The following is a 17411-nucleotide window of genomic DNA, read 5'->3' as shown; positions in this document are numbered from 1 at the left end:
GAAGCCACATAAGTGCAGTAATTAATGCTATATTGAAAACTGTATTATTGTTATTATTGCTAATGTCCTCTGTCATAAATGTACTGCTAGGGTCGGGAAAGGAGGTTGTTTCAGGCAGAAACACCCTGGACCAGAAGCTGAATACCCGCAAATACATACTTCTTGCAGGCACTTTTTCACAGTTGATACATCTGGAAACTAATGAGAAGTTTCTCTGGTGAAAGTGTCTTTTTATGGGTTAGAATGAGATTAATTAACATTTAGTTATGGCCTAGGGTAAGTGGTTTCTCTACAGAAACAAATATTTTCCCTATGGACATGATGCAAAGGTTTATTGTACAATTACAACTTTTTCCTCATGATTTATTCTTGTGGCTTTTTCACCTGGTACACTTTAGGATTTAGAATATTCCCGGAAGTCCCGGACAGTGATAGATTTCCAGTAGTACTCCTCACATTCTGTATTAATTGCATACACTTAGGCAATCTACTCCAAATATCAGAGTAAGCCTACAGGGGTTGGGTTCCAAAGTTTGAGGGCTTGGGTTAGAACTGAACAGACATACGGAACATGAGTGATTGTGAACTTCTGGACCTGTTTGAATTTAAATATTTGCCGTCATATTAATGGTGATTTTAACAAGACAAGTGTAAGCTAGCGCAGTCGGTTGTAGGCAATGAGAGCACCTAATTTTCTACAGTGCCTCTGTGTGTGTTTAAAATGATCGTGAACCAAACCTAATGGATCAATCCAATGCCAAAGTGTGTATCACGTTTTGGATGTTTGCTTTGTGCTCCTAATTCTACTATTTTTTCCTTTTTTGTCAGCTTTTCTTGGACACGAAATGGGACACATTTCGATATAGACAAAGACCCTCTCGTAACTATGAAGCCCAACTCTGGAACTATTGTAATTAACATTATGAATGGCAGCAAAGCAGAAGCGTATGTAGGCGAATACCAGTGCATTGCCAGAAATGAACGTGGCACAGCAGTTTCAAACAATATCGTGATTCGTCAATCCAGTAAGTGCAACTCAGAATGTTGCCTCCTATGACTCGGCTTTGGTGTAGATTCAGTTGAAGTGTACAATATTTGGACAAGATACCTAAAATTCTTCACCCAAGTGAGAAGAAACTCATAGTAGTCACTAGGCTCAAATGCGGAACTGGACTCTTCCAACCGATCTTATATATTTTTGAAGCTTAAACACTTATAATTGCCTTCAGTGTGTTGCTGTAGCTTTCGTCTTCCAGATTTATGTCAGCAGAAACAATTTGACTGCATTACAAAGTTTGAGAAAGTAAAGACTCCTTGTAGAGGGGCAAGGCAGGTGTAGTCTTTTTTTGGTCCCAGTTTAATTTTGATTGAATTGCACCATATATAAAATAGTTATAGCAGTATTTTTTCCCTTAGAGGCGTATGCTGTCAGGCGGGAACAATTAACATGTCCACTTAACTTATGTTCTTCCATGAAACTTTCTGTTTAATTATTCTCTTTTTTCTTTCTTTGGTAAAAGACATCTTTTTAATCATCAAAGAGATCTTGTTAGAAGGTAACTATATGTCACCGATGTCCGGGCTGCATGAATGCACCTTTTCCCATCTATTCCATCAAAATGATGACCACAAATATTTTTCCTAATCCAACTCCGTAATTTGTTTGATTTACCCAAATACCGAATTCATGGGTAGTGTAAAAAAACATTGCAACAATGTATATATTGTTGGTAAACATTGATACAGTGATGGTACCTGCTATACTGGCTGGTGCCAAATTTGGTTTTGCTGACTTTGAATAGCATCAACTCTCTTGATCTTATATTAACTATATGTAGTTCCAATCAACAGACTTTACTGAGAAACGTTTTAATGCAAAGGGAATAAATGAAGTATCACTCTTCATAATATAGGTTGTATTATAGTTAACAAAAACAAGATTATCTGGAGTGATAGTCTACTCCTAATAATCACTGTAATGTCTCTCACAAAAGTACACTAAAAATCATTTAACGATATAAAGAGATTCTATCAGCTTTATGCTGTTGCCCAGGAAATTATTTTTACATGGCTCTCTCTTAGTTGTCACACTGTGAGCACTGATTTTCTACATTACCCAGATATATTTTTCCTGTACCATACCTGTACAGATTGGAGTTGGTGTTTTACCGCAATATTGAGTTTTTAATCTCGACCTTCAACAGTATAGAGTTCAGACCATTGACTACCACTGTACGGTCAAGATACGTATAGATGGTAAGAGTGAATTTACTATTCTTAACACCACAGGTACTTGCCTTGAAGTTATGTGTATTCTCAAGCCAAGTGAATGTGGACTTGAAATAGTAAATCAACACTTACCTATACATTCTTACTATGATGATATATTGTAGTCAATATTCTGGAGTCAATATTGCAGATCGATATTTTCTATCTCAATATTCTGACATACATCCCTGGAGTAAGGACATTCTGCTTCATCCTCCATTTCAATTAGCAGTTACTTTAAACATATCTGTGTATAAGCCTACATATATTGTCAAAGTAAAGACAAAAATATTATAAGCCCCATCATTCAGAAAGCAAAATGAAACTCAGGATTGCTAAATGTACTCACTACTTCCATTACATTGTTGTATTTATTATGAGAGAAGGGTAAAATGCATATCCTCTAAATAAACATTTTAGAATACAGTTTGGTGGAAATATTACCAGTAAGAAACTTGTTTATATGATTATTAAATATACATTTACAATCACACTATATTAAATTATAATCAGAGGTTTTAAAACCATCATCCAGGTTTAGAAAGTTGACCCAGGGAGATGAACTCTTTTAGATGATAGATGACTCGAGATGCACTAAGCAAATGTTAGGGACATGAGTAACTGCACTGTTTTAGAGATATTAAAAGCAACCTACGAGATGACAATAAGTAGAAGGAAGCAAAAAGTATTTACAGAGACTATGAGTTAGATTTACTAAATTAGAAATTAAGGTGAATAAGGTAGGTTGTAGGAGTCGTACGAAAAGAGCTGTACAGACAAAACAGTCATGGTTAAACAGTTCCACTCCTCACATGTCATACAAAGAGATTTTCTGTACATTTTGGGTTATAGAAGAAGGAAAACAAACTTTATAGCTACTCTGTAAATGTGGTAGATACCCGGCCTACAACAGTGGACAAACCCGGGATCAGAACAAACATTATCTCTCTAACCACAAGCAAAATTATGATCCTGGGCTGATAAATAACTGTTGAACATCTCTGATTTTTAATTCGTAATAATGATTTATTAACTAAATAATGAACTATTCATTTTGTCCAATATCTAATATAGGATCTCCTTTGTGGACTAAAGAGAAACTAGAGCCTATAATAATACAAGATGGTGCATCACTTATCTTACCGTGCCGACCACCAGTTGGATTACCACCTCCAATCATATTCTGGATGGATAATTGTGAGTATTAATTTGTAAGGTCTTCTGAATTATTTGACTTTTAGAAGATTATGTTAAGTTCTTATATGCACTCCAATGTAAGTGTGACAATCATGATCCTGCTTTGGGATACCTAGATACTTACCGACTAAAATCCCATCAAAATAGTTAATGTTGTTATGTAAGTCAAGAAGTAATAAATGCCCAATACATAAAATGGAATTAGATAGCTTTCATAAACATTTTACCACTGCACAGCACCATAGTGTGTTGTATTAAAATAGCAATCATTAGGACTGCTACACAAGTCTCACTGTATTAAGGTAATGCTTGACAGCGGAGTTTCTTGCACCACCTCACAATGTGGCAGTCTCACTGGCTACTCTGTGCAGGCATCTCGGGTGCCTCTGCCTTTGAGGGAGCTAGAGTAACTGACCTCACCCATCCATGTTGGAAGCTTGAAGAACCTTGTAAAGGGATTGCATAAGGCATCCCTGCCTATGCATCTTCGAATTCCTGTTATGAGGAAAGAGAGCAGTCCAGAACCACATTCCACATTAATGATCAGAGGTTCTATCCTTACAATTTCACAAAAAAATCCCTGGAAATGTGAGTGTATTTGTCCCATACACATTACTTAATAGAACTTTGTGCCAGTCTGATGGGTATGCACTGACGTTTGTGGGAACATGACCTAATATGCTCATTCCAAAATTTGCATGATTGGACACTTCAACAGCTGACGTACCTATAGCCTTAGAGCCCGACGTAGAGAGCTCTACCAGCCATAAAAGGCCCACTCCAGCATTGAAGGCCTGAGCCGAAGGCGAGGGCCTTTAAGAAGGGAGCGGGCCTTTAATGGACAGTAGAGCCCCCTACAGAGGGCTCTGAGGCTATACCTTCTGCCCTCTAGAGGGCAAAATATTCTAATTTGTAAAAACAAAGGCCTCTCGGAGCCCGAGGAGGTTTAAATCCCCTCTGGCTCCAAAAGGCCTTTGTTCACAGCAACAGCTGTGAACAAACACTGGAACATTGGAGCTGCGGGCTTCTACGATCCATTAGAAGCCCAGAGCGCTACATTGTGCATCAATGGAGTGCTCAACATTCCAATGTTCTAATTAGTACTAAGGCACTTTAGCCTCGACTGCATCACTTCATTAATATTGAATAGTCCTAGATAATGAAATGTTGCTCGAGCCTCATTGAGACATGTTTCCATTCTCACCAAAGGCTTAGTACTATAAAAAAAAATAGAGACCACATAGATTAAATCTTAAATAAATTACAGGAAGATAGTTTGTTTGTCAGATTCAAGTGGTTTTGCATGCTGAGTCTGTTAGCCTGATATACCCTGTTTGGCAGGAACCCACAGTTATTGGACCTCGGTTGCCCACTGAAAGCAAAATCCTTCAAGTAGTGGAAGATGGAGTGAAGGCCGAGTTATTACCCAACTGCCCAATGGAGGAATCATTTGATATGTGCCAAAAAAGAACCACTCCATAAGCATCCCCATTCATAAAAATAGAAGCACCTGATAGAAATGTAAAAAATATGAACAGGACGTGATTTATGTTCTATGCAATTGAAGGTCTTAGGAGCCAAGGAGCCAATTTTAAGTAAGCAGACTATCCACAGGTCAGCAGAGCGCCTGACTTCCACCCCCCGGTGGAGGATCACCTAGCCTATTTAGAAATTCCCATCTTCCTGTGATGAAAGTGCATCGCCCGGTGCTGTGGATGCACTTTCATTACTGTTGCATGATGAGTGTTAAAGTTGCTCATTGGGCACTCTATGTTATTTTGCAGCACAAACCTCAAATACCGTTCTGTTGCTGCAAAGCAAAAAGTCAAATGTCAACGATGCGTGGGTGGTTTGTTCCCTTCATGTAAGAGGCATTTAAAAACTTTCCTTTGTTCGACGACTACTACTCACATGGCGGCCCTAGTGCAGAAGAAACAGTGATGTGAGCCTTGCCCTTAATGGGGCAGAGTAACTGCCATTCTGGCCCAGAATTCCAGCGGTCTATGAACCATCTGCTCAAGGGTTTACATCCAGCAGCACTCTCAGTTCTCAGGAACTGTACTTTTCAAAGCTCACCTTTAAGCAGCACTGACTCTGCAGTGTGAAGTACTCCAGAGTCTGTGTGGCTAAATGATGGGAAGGATGTAGGGAGGGTACTGCAGGAGGGAGCTCTAGAAGACAAGGTGAAGAAGGATTTTCAGTGATAGGCCCTTCACTGGGACCTGCACCCAACAATGTAGTACAAAGTAGTACAATTTGTTACCTGAAAAGAAAAACCTTCAGTTTAGAGTCTTAACAGTGTGCATTCTCTCTACTGTACAATATTCTCCTACTGTTGTCTCACAGTGTAACCTCTTTGAAAACATGTAAAGTGATAGGGATACCCTGCTAGAGTTCTGTTTTCACTCTGATCATATTATTAAAGTGGCCTTACTCATAACATAACCCACACTTACTGTCTACTCTAGGTGAGATTACATCAGTGGTTTCAAGGTTCTTTCAAGTTCACATACTGTTGCCTTTTTTCTTGTTGTAGAATTCAAAATTACCCAGATTATTCCTCACAACTGTTGAACATATACCATCACATTGTTGCTGCTCAGTTCCACTCAATGGTATTCAAAAGAAATGTGATTCTTTTTACAAATACCCTTGCAATGAAAGCATTATTCAGACATTTTCTACGAAATCTTAAGCTGCGCCACTGGCACGTTACTAAAAGTTGTTTCTAGCTTAATAGTTTAATACTTCTAGAGGCACCCATTCAGCAATACTCTTAAAATGCCACTCCTGAAGACTTCAAAAAGCAATGTTACCCCGTTCTGTAATCTTCTTTAATTGTGCTCAAAACGTCTCTCTTCCAGCAGCTCCCCTTCAGAAATCTCAGAAACTAATAATTGCATCATGTGTGCCGTCCCATTAAATAGTCTACAATGGCCCCCAAGATTTACTCTTTTTTATTAAATTTCAAGATTCTATGTGATCTCACGGGATTTAGACCAATAATGTTCTTAAACTTGATTCAGCCTGTAAAAAACTGGATATTTGACCACTTTCAGGCTATATTGAATGCTTTCCGAATACTGACAATCCTTTACTCACTGAAAGGCCACAGTTCCTAGCTTGCATGAGGCGGGTTTATCTAACCTGCCTTCTGTTGACACGTTCCCTAGCGAAAGCGCAAGATTCCTGACACATAGACTGAGATTTTGTATACAGAAACCCAGTGATGTCCCCACCTCCAAATGGGATTGGATAACTATGAGTTCGGCTGGGTGGGAATATCACCATTGTATAGCAGTTCTCTAGCTCTGTAAAACTCAAAACTACCCTAGTTGGTCCACTATCTTGGTTATAAACCTACCTTTTCTGCTTAGTGTACGGTCTGAATTCTTTTGCAGCATCTATTTTGTGAAACCATCTTGATTTACCTATTACACATTAGGATAACTTATGTTAACCTTTTCAGGACAATCATTATGAAAGATAAACAATTTTTTTTTTTTACTTGCAGGGTGGTAAAAGGCATCCCTTCCAAACACATGCAAATCTTTTTAGGATTGCAATGTAAAATATCCAGAGGGAAAAACAAACACAGGCACTTGGTTCAAATGGATATGTCCCTTCAAGCACCCTTAGGTTCACTTCCTAGGATATTGCTTTTACAACAGCTGTGCATCAAAGTGAATGACCTCCTGAGACACAAAACCAAGGACATCTGCAAATGATTCGCAAACACCATTGAAAACAAACACTCTCCCATCACAACCCTCCCTAACTCAGACCCATATGCATTCCAAATGCACATTTAACAGTACCAAGCACCGATAAGCCATTTCAGCGGACTCAGCTTCCTTCTAAAGGAATGAATGAATGTAAAAAAAAGTGCTCTGCTACCCTGAAATGGAATGTCCTGGAGCTAAGGATGGATGTCTGAGTATACAATACCAGCAATTATTTTATGCTGGTAGTGATGGCATCTGGCACAAGAAACCTAAGCATATGTCCATTAAAAAAATTAAAAACAGTATGCAATATTTTAAGGGTGCATTATAGACACATTTTGTCATAGTTGTAACGCTAGAAAAAGTTCAAATGCAGAAAAGTAGCAATTCTGGCACATATGTCATTTACCTTTGTCATCAAAAATATACCTTTAGACTGGGGTCTCCAAAGTAGGTTAGGATGTCTGGATCCATGCTCATTTTTTAGTATAACCATAAAGTCCTCATTACTAGTGGCTCGGTTTTATTTCTGATAACCACAGCTCATGATAGAAACCCACACTGAAGTGTATGGAATATATTGTATGGGACAATTATATCCTATTCCGACTTTTGCTTGCAAATTGGGGCAAAACATGCAGATTTAGTGGCTTACAGCACAAACATTTGTGTGCCCTGGTACTTTTCCCATGCTAAATATTGACAGGTTTTATCGGCCGAAACGTATCCATGAGATGTTCTTTCCTTCTGCCCCTAGAATACACCAGTGTGAAAAAAACACATAACTAATATTTACAGTAACAGGTATTGCTACACTTCAGAAGTAATCAGAGTACTCGTGAGGAGGCCCTCATCTCATAATTTTCTTTTTGGATTCATAGTATGTACATTTTTCGAACATGGATATCCTAAAAATTTCCTTGGGTCTGCCCTCTCGGACCTAGATTAAAATATAAGTTTTTTAACTATTGCATATAATTGTATGATTTAATTTTTAAATTTGTTAGATAATTGTCTGACCAACATTACATTTTAGGTGCAATGTAAAATGTGTATGAATGTAAATGTACAAGTGTATTTGTAATATCCATCCATAATTCTATATATTCTAAACTTTGTCTACAGTCCTGCTAAGTTTGATCCTATATGCTCCTTGGTCACACATCTAAGATTGGTGTTGCCTTCTTCACTCAGTCTTGTTACTTTTGCTCTTCTTCAAGGCTTTGTAATTGATTTGGTACAAATTCAACCATGGATCCCTGCCAGTATACTCCATTACTGCCTGTCGAATGGCAAGCTTTCCACTACCAGCATATTGCAAATGCACTTTATCGCTCCTACTTATATGTCCCAATATCTCAAAACTCTTTATGGCCACTAGCTGCTGACTAGTAGTGTTTTTGCAAAAACTCTAATAAAATAAATATATCTCTACATGCATTATGAACAACTACCATAGGCTTATAGAAACCCACACCACAGTGCTTAGTGAAGGTTGTAGTTGCTCAGGAAGCATTAGAGTTACACACCTACACCATTGATGCATTTCATGTTGTGAAAAAGCTTTAGGATGGTCTCAGGCAAGTTGGATACCCAGTTTTTGAGATCACATCTATGGAATATGTTGCTTACTAACTTTGGTGATCATTGCTGCAGTAATGGTACCTAATATTGGGAAGGATAGGTTTTGACAGGTAGTTTGAAGTATTAGGGGTATGTACTGTATATGAACTCTAAGTGGGGTATAGTTAGGTCAGTTCAGAGGCACAGTGAAGTCAGACAAACAAAATGAAAGAAAAGTTAATATGACAGGTAAAATATAGGGCCAAGGTTCTACAGCTTGTATCACGAATGATGATCTGATAACAATTATTCGACAATGAAGACTATCTGGGTCTCCTCTTGATCGTGGCCAGGCCACAGCTTTGCTGAATTGAAGAGTTATGTAGACTTTTTAACCAGTCACTAACATCAATTGTTGTTCCTATTGTGTGGAAAATGGCTAAGGCGAAGCCACTCTTAAACACCTGGTGCAGATCATCAATATATCTTCTCCCTTATTGGTCAAAATTGATTGAACAATTTGTGTTCAACCAATTGCAACAATGGTAATTATATGCTCTTCTTGAACCTCTTAAGCCAGGTTTCAACCAGCCAGGAGTATTGAGGTATAGGTGTATTGGTGGATAATGATGTCCACCAACTTGTGGATAATTTGGTGGCAGCACCCCTTGTATTGGGCCTGTCAGCTGCATTCACCACCATAGTCCATCCAGCTTTAATTACAGGCTTGAAGAAATAAGAATTTCACACCCTTGTGGTTCTCTTCCTACCCCCCTGACTCGTACCAAATTGTAGTAACTCCACTCTGTGAGTAGAAGCCTAGAGGTCTCAATTGTAGTGTCCCCCAGGGCTCTATTGTTTTGACATGCATCCTGCGGCCCAACTGTTATCTAAGACTGGGCACATTTGTATATGTATATAGATGACACGCAACTGATCTTTCTCTTTGAATACAGCCCGGCTTCCATTTTGGCCTGCCCCCGCTGGTGGATAGCACAGATTTTGTTTAGATTGAATTCTTCTAATCCTGAACCTCTCATTATTTCTTAAGGAGCAGTGACTTTCAGTGCGCTCATTTTGCCACCCATAATGGAGTCTCCTCTATTGATCTCATCTACTGTGGTTAAGTTTGGGATCTTTCTAGGTTCCAACCTATCACTTGATCCTCATATAAAGAAAATTGCTTCTCTCAATTAAAAAACATTTGTAATGGACAGTTGTCACAACTCAACAGTGATAAACGCTCTTATTCAGTCTCACATTGATTACTGGAATGGTACTCTGCTTGCTGTTTTCACAAAATCACTACATCCTCATCAGCTAGTACAAAGTGCAGCCTCACGGCTAGTATCCAATGTACCTAGGTGGCACTATATTACTCTAGTTTTCAAACAATTGCATTGGCTCCTTGCTTGCACACCAAAGAGTCAAGTTTGAAGCCATGAAGACTTTATATCATGCTTTGCACCAAGAGCTCCCTGATATAATGGCTGCCAAATTCACCTGCATAATGCCTGCCCTAACTTAAGATTTAATTATTTATTTCCTTCAATCATGCCTAGAACTAAAACAGTTTCATTCAGTGAAAGTTCCTTTTCAGTAACCGCAGCACGCTTGCAGTATGCTTCACCTATGCCCCTATGTGCTTAACCTTCTCTGTTACAGTTTATACAGCAGCCAAAGTTCTTTTTTCCCCCAAGTAACTTTATGTGTTTTGGATATTCATTTAAGGAGCTTCTGGCCCGAGACTTTAGATGGCATGATGATCTTAAAGTCCAAATCTTAGCCATTCTTCTCTGCCAGAGATATGGGCGACCCCTACCGGTAGCCATGATGATTCCGACTTGTTTAGGGTCTAAGCAGATAGTGCCTTCCAGAAGGAGCCCCAAGAGGAAAAACCCCGAAGGGAAAAAACCTCTGGAGAAGATGACAAAGCTACAGATGATGAAGACTTGAGATATGGAGCCCAGCTGATAGGAACTGGACCCAGAAGTTCCACCAGGAACACAGGGGAGTGGCAAGACACCAACAGGGGAGAAGAACTAGTCAGGAACAAGGAACTAGCAGAATAGTAGGCACCAACAGGACTGAAGAATCACACCAGCAGGACCAAAGAATCAGCTTGTGCTAGGAAAAACACCAGCAAGGTTTAAGAATCAACAGGAGCACAGAAACACACCAGCAGGCGATATAGGTGTTGCAGCGCACAGGAAAAGAAGAAAAACATCCCTTATATACTTCCTTAACAGGAAGTTGCATCAGCAAACCACTGCCTCAATCTTGAATTGGGAACTGACCTAATGGAATCAAGAAATGGTTTCCATGATGCTTTGGGAAGCAGTAGTAATATTATTCTATCTTTTTTAGTATCACAGCACTAGCATTCCACTTGAAAATGTGCATCTGTGTTGTATGCATACATTGTGAAATTATGGAGTGCTAATCAAATTATTTAGCCTTTTAACAAAAATCCAATCCAATCATCCAATAACCATGTGTTTAAGTGTGCATTGTAAACAATCACCTTCAAAACTTTAAGGGCACTGCAGTTCCTGGGACCATAGAATTCTAAATATGTCTGAATTCTTAATTTATCAGAATAGAGGGCATGTCCTACTTGTGGAACTGTATTTCAAGATGAGCTTTCACTTGTTAATAAAAACCTCTGTCAGGGTTGGTTTTGCTTTATGTATTAAAGATCCTATCATTTTGTGACCATCAAATCCGGTGTGATACAATCTTTAATAAACCTGCTAAAACATAGAGTTTAAAATCTTTAATTAGCATTAGCCCAAAGCATCCTGTGGAACTTACATCAGATAATCTCGGGTTTGTGACCTATGGTTCAGGTATTTATTACATCTGTTCCGTGCTATCACCCACATAATCAAATAAAACGATTAGTGTTGTAAGGAAGAGGACAGTGCACAATGAATCCAAAATACTGAAATAGACCAAGGCATGCTTGTGAGAAACCGAGAATAATAGCATATAATCCAGCATTTACAATTCTTTATGATTTTATTCTTTTTAGAATTATTGATGACCTACAGGAATTTTCTGAACGACTCATGAAATGAGTTTATTAATCATAGTGTAAAAATAACTAATGTATTGGAAAGTACAATTATTTCCTATACTGCTAGTTTTTCAGCACACATTGAAAAATTGTACGGGGGGGACTTTTCTTACAGATCGCTGTAGTTTTATATTCCTATGGACATTGCATGGAGATATCAATATATTTCTCAATCTCAGTAAAAGTGTAGACAGCCCAAATAATGCGTATATAGGCCCTGGCGCTGGGATGCCTGCTTTAGGAAAAGCATTTGTTTTTATTTTTTGTGCCCTATGGCATCTCAACAAAATTAAGAAAAATGGAATTCTCTTTTGGTCATCCCTTGAAAGTTTTTTGTAGATTGAGTGATGCAGGAGAGCAAAGTTATAGGGGTCACAAACGGGATTTCTCCATATTAATTCCCAAAGCAAATTTCAGGACAAACTGCAGAAAATATATCTGGATATATTACACCAAATGTGGCATCTGCACAGAGATCAAATTCTTCAATTCAAGTTTCATATTTTTATACTTGGAGAGGTGGACTCGGTGCGGGTCATGGTTGAAAGCTACTCTCTTTTGCATATGTGCCCTGGACATGAAATGTCAATCTCAGGCCCAGGCCCAGTATGCTGTGGGCCCAATGTGGACTGGTCAAATACTGAACAAACGTGTTAGGTCATCGAGGCGTAACTACAGTGCATAGCTGAAAGCCAAGGCCTTCGTTCTGCCATTTTGAGCACAACGTTTGAGCACAACCATACAGTGAAGATAGGGTAAATAGGAGCAGTGTGTGGCATAATAGGCTTTGGCAATGTAGGCTCTAGGGGACCTGCATAAAAATCAGAATGAAAACCAGTCCCTTCATACAGTGCCTGTGGCTCAGAGGCATAGTAATGTTGACCCACTTCAGTGATGAGATTAATTATCATTTGTTATGTGATACACCCTTCACATCCATTACGTGGGAGCCCATAGGATACAGTTTTTGTATTTGCCAGTTGGGCTCTGGATGCAGGATATCAGAACAACAGATTTGTCATTGTTTATCAGGGTGAAGATGGTCTGCTCTGTATCCCTATGACAGCAACCTCCTAGCCGGTGTAAGTACCAGTGGAGCTCCCTGAGATGTGTTGTGATCTGAATTCTGTGTGGGAGGTTGAGGATGAGTCCGGCTGCCAAGTTCTGGATGGTTTACAGTCTTCTAGTGAGTTGCTCGGCGTAAAGATGTTCTGTTGTCCAACTTACTTGTTACTAGGGTGTGAGTGGAGGTTTTTCTGGTGTGCCTTGGGAGACATTTGAAGATTTTCCTCAACGTCTTCAGGGATGCAGAGGCAGTAGCCGCATTGACGCTTTCACGTCTGGTTTGCTGTTGATGATTCTGAAGTTTCTGGCGTGGGTGCTGGGTGTGGGCGTTGGTCAGAGTTCGGCCGACCACCAATTGGAATCCCATTGCAAGGTATTCTTGCAGAAGATCGCTACTTTTGTCTTGTTGGTGTCGAGCTTGAAACAGTATGCTTTCATCCAGTTAGTGAATCTGGTTATGCATACATGTTTCTTGTGTTGTGGGTCTTGTCTGAGAGGGAGAATATGAGTTGTGTCATCAGCGGTGATGTTATTCTAATGAAACCTAACTCCTGTGGGTAACTGAGGAATGGAAAAAGCAGCAAAGTGCAGTGCAAAAACAAAAAGGTGCACACTGGTTTGAAATGTAGTAGGCTCATCAATTGCTGGTGCAAAGCATCTAATACTATCTGAATTACCTTGTTTAACTGATGCAGCCTCTTCAGCCCTGGACGTGATAATTGTACGAGTGTGTTCGGCCCTTATGATCCAGAAGTATTAAGATATCTTTGCCCCAGCTACAAAGAGTCCTTCCTAGTTTCAACTTCCCAGTTTACATAGTTTCCATGCCGGTCTATGTCTTGCCCATTGATGTGTCTTCTCATGAATGATTAGTGAGTATTTCGCGAATAAAAGCAATCTGCTGATCCTACTTTTCTTAATGCAAATGATTTTTTTAGAACAATGAGTGATATAAAAATTCCTGACATAGGGTGTGGCCTTCACTTATATCCTTCACCCTCTTAATCTAGACCCAAAACACATAAACCTTATGCTTTGTCCTGAGAAGTGAGCTCTGTTGATAGGACACGATCATCAGGTATGTTCTGATCTTTCCAGGGTCCACTGCACACAGCTTTTAGCCATATCTCTGAGCAAAAGGCATGTAATTTGGTTTGCCCTGCACCCTCTCTCACCCAATGGGATACTCAAGCCATCGCACCTTCCCATCACTGGATGGGTCTCATTAATGCCGCACCATTGCCTTTGATGCACTAAGCGGTCCGGTTCATGCACTAAGCGGTCCGGTTCCCCTATACCTCTGATTGTATTTTTCTTGGTCTGGCTGTTCACCATTCGTGCCCTCAGTTCTATATCTGTTACTATCCATGCGGGAGTTGCCAATATTTATTACAGGCAATTGCACACAGGCATGCTTATTCTAATTGTCCTGATGGTGATCCATTTATTGCATATATGGATCGAAACGCCATCAACACCTGATATAACTTATACACTGCTCTAAATTGTCATTGTTCTCTTGCAATTTGTTTGTTACATTGAAAATTGTGTGTTTAACAAACCTACAGCTTTGCCTGAGGCTTTTGTGTTCTTCTTTGTTTGTCCCTCTTGGTAAGTTGGATGCAGGCTTGTCTCCCACTTACAAATTGTCATGTCTGTATTGTTCCTATTCGAATTTAAAATATCAAATATCTGACTACTGTCCGGCTGGACAAGTTATACAAATATAGTACTGACTGGGTCTATATTCATTACCCCCCTTTATACTGTTGTTTCTCTAGGGACCACTGTTCTTAAAAATAAAATCAGTATGAAATACTGTCATTACCTGAGGGTGATGGTACATGCTGGTATGGATATATCTAATGATACATCTATATATATCTTATGCCCTCTCACCTTGTTGATGTTTTTTCTCTCTGTTTTTTGTCATTTAGCTTTCCAAAGGTTATCCCAGAATGAGAGAGTTTCTCAAGGCCTAAATGGCGATCTTTATTTTTCGAATGTGCAGCCCGGTGACACCCGTGATGACTACATTTGCTTTGCGAGATTTAATCATACACAGACCATACAACAAAAACAGCCCATTGCTGTTAAAGTGTTATCAAGTAGGTATACATTTTTTTGTGGTTTCTTTCCTTTGCCTTAGGTTAACTTAATGCAATAGTGTTGATTTTTAACATCAATGCAGTACTCACGTAACAGTGCCGTAATGATTCTTCTCCTATGAGCTATATAAGAGATGCACATATATATTCAGCATCATTTCAGTTGGGAATAATATAAGTAATGTAAAGTAAGGGTGCCATTACTAATTGCTTCCATATGGGGTGATACAACAGATTTCTATGCATTTCTTTGCTTTAAGATATTGGCATTTCAAATCTGCTCTAGCAGATAATGGGGAAAAGGGTTTTGAAGATTAGAACACTGTTCAGCACATGTTCAGGAGTGGGAGGGTGGGCATACTTGAAATCAACATTAATTAATCACAACATGCAATGTACCTAAAATGATGCTGTTTGATGCTTTATGCAGAATTGTTATAAAATCATAGGAGTATTCCAGAAATGCATTTAACAAAACTTATATTGGTACTGATTTCTAATATTAGTATAATATTATGTCAGGCCAAAATCCACTTGCATTTTCTATATGTTTAAATAGTGAAACCAATATAAAAATAACATTAAATGGAACCAACCAGGTTTTATTGTGGTTGCATAATTTATTTGCGATTTAAGGTAGCAGGTGTGGGGTTAGTGGAGGAAGAGTATGAAAGAATTGGAGTAGGTTGAATTAAGCAAGATAGGAAACAATATCCATTACATAGTATAATAACAAAAATCAGAATACATTCTAGAATATTCCTGTGATTTTAAAGCATGATAAAATGTCTTAGAATATCTATTCAATGACAATCAATCACAGTGGACCGAATCAAAATTGAAATATGAAGTAATAATGTAAATTCTGGAGTGTTATTAGTGTGGTTGTTACAATTTAAAAATGTTGAATAATTTTCCTTACTTTGTGCTGCACAATCTTCATGATATTCTGTTTATTTCAGTGGATGCATTGAATGAAACAATTGCAGCTAATATGAGTGACACTGAGTTTTTTGGTGGTGAGTTGCGGTGATCCCTAACAACATTCCCCTTAACACTAGAACTTAGTCCACTAACTTCATCCGTCTCATTGCTGCTTAACATTCTTCAATAGTAACTCTCTATGCTTCCTAATGCAGGCATCATCCACACTAGTATTAACTACCCTTTTCAAGGGTGCAAGAATTTAAAACATTGCTACTGTTGTGAGGCAATGTAGCTTTCAGGTACGAAGGCTGTCGTTGGTGCCCCTTGGCATGTGCAGATATCTAAAGATATTCCTCAGAAATTTGTTTTGCAGAGTTCTAAATGTCGCCTAAAAAGTAAGTTAATAGAAATCCATCAAGTACTGTTAAAAACGTGTTAGAAAGTGTAATGAAATTTATATTTTAGCTCAAGAATGCAAATTATTCTAAATTATGCTTCCCAACCAACCTTTGTCGGTGCTCTTGTGTTTAATTCCATGACCTCTTTTTCTGCACTTCTTTCAAGTGATCACTCTTGTACTATATGAGAGAGGAATGTCATGGTCTACTAACATTAAGAGAAAAGTGAATATTTGTAAATGATAACACAAGTTTGAAATTTCTTTGACCACTTAATTTCCCTCCGGCTTTCTGCATTCAGGTGTCAGACCCCAAAGTCTAGGATTATTTAATAGGCGATGCTACATGTCAAATATAGAAACTCGTATTTAAAATTAATAGTTTGTGTTAATCATTGCCTTTTGCTTCAGTACATTGTAATTTTGTACATGAAAAATATTAGAGAATTACTTAGTCATAATAGGCGTAATACTGCACATGAGTACACCCCTCTTCAGAGTTAGGAAGCGCAAGTTACAGGTCAAGAAAGTTTACACTCATTCATATATGCAAAGATTTGTCTGACCCATTCTCATCCTGGAAATATTTACTGTTGTCAAAATCAGAAGTAAATCCCTTTTCTGGTTTGGAACTGTCTCAGAACCCCCTGAAATTGGTAGTGGGGTAGAACACGTGAATTCCTCGTTGTAGACAAATATTTTTTTCTCAATAATAACAAAAACGAAAGAACATTTTTTGCACAATTGTATTTCTTAATGTGATGCCATGCCTCCATTCACAATCACGATAGTTTTACAAAGAGTGCACTTGCACTTTGCAGAAATTCCTAGTCACACTTTGAATTCCCACACATTTTCCAGTTGTATGACCGAAAGCCTGTGACTGCCCTAGGTTTCCATGTATTATCTTTAAACACCTTTGTAAATTGTGTGGTGCATTTGTAAATCTGCACAGAGATGAGGGTGTCATCTTCTGGGTGCACATTTATGAATCTCCTTTTTAAATCCGGTGCAAGTTTATGAAATAACCATTGTCTAAAATTCGCAAATCTCAGTAAAGTTGAACAGGATAGCTCTTGTCT

The 17411-nt window shown here is 38.6% G+C and overlaps 1 protein-coding gene across 16 annotated transcripts in view; it reads left to right on the top strand.

Annotated features, from left to right (window-relative positions):
* NRCAM (neuronal cell adhesion molecule) overlaps positions 1-17411 on the top strand; it is a 971555-nt gene that overhangs the window by 752640 nt on the left and 201504 nt on the right. For 14 of the 16 annotated variants that reach the window (XM_085653084.1, XM_085653089.1, XM_085653099.1 and 11 more), the window contains 4 exons: positions 829-1025; positions 3343-3465; positions 14835-15005; positions 15968-16024. In XM_085653084.1, the coding sequence (XP_085509210.1) occupies positions 829-1025; positions 3343-3465; positions 14835-15005; positions 15968-16024 (548 nt within the window). The remainder of the gene's footprint in view (positions 1-828; positions 1026-3342; positions 3466-14834; positions 15006-15967; positions 16025-17411) is intronic. The other 2 variants (XM_085653092.1, XM_085653094.1) reach the window with 1 other exon arrangement.

This window comes from Triturus cristatus, chromosome 4_1 (genome assembly GCF_964204655.1).
Source record: "Triturus cristatus chromosome 4_1, aTriCri1.1, whole genome shotgun sequence".
Lineage (NCBI taxonomy): Eukaryota > Metazoa > Chordata > Amphibia > Caudata > Salamandridae > Triturus > Triturus cristatus.
This window is presented reverse-complemented; position numbering and strand designations above follow the sequence as displayed.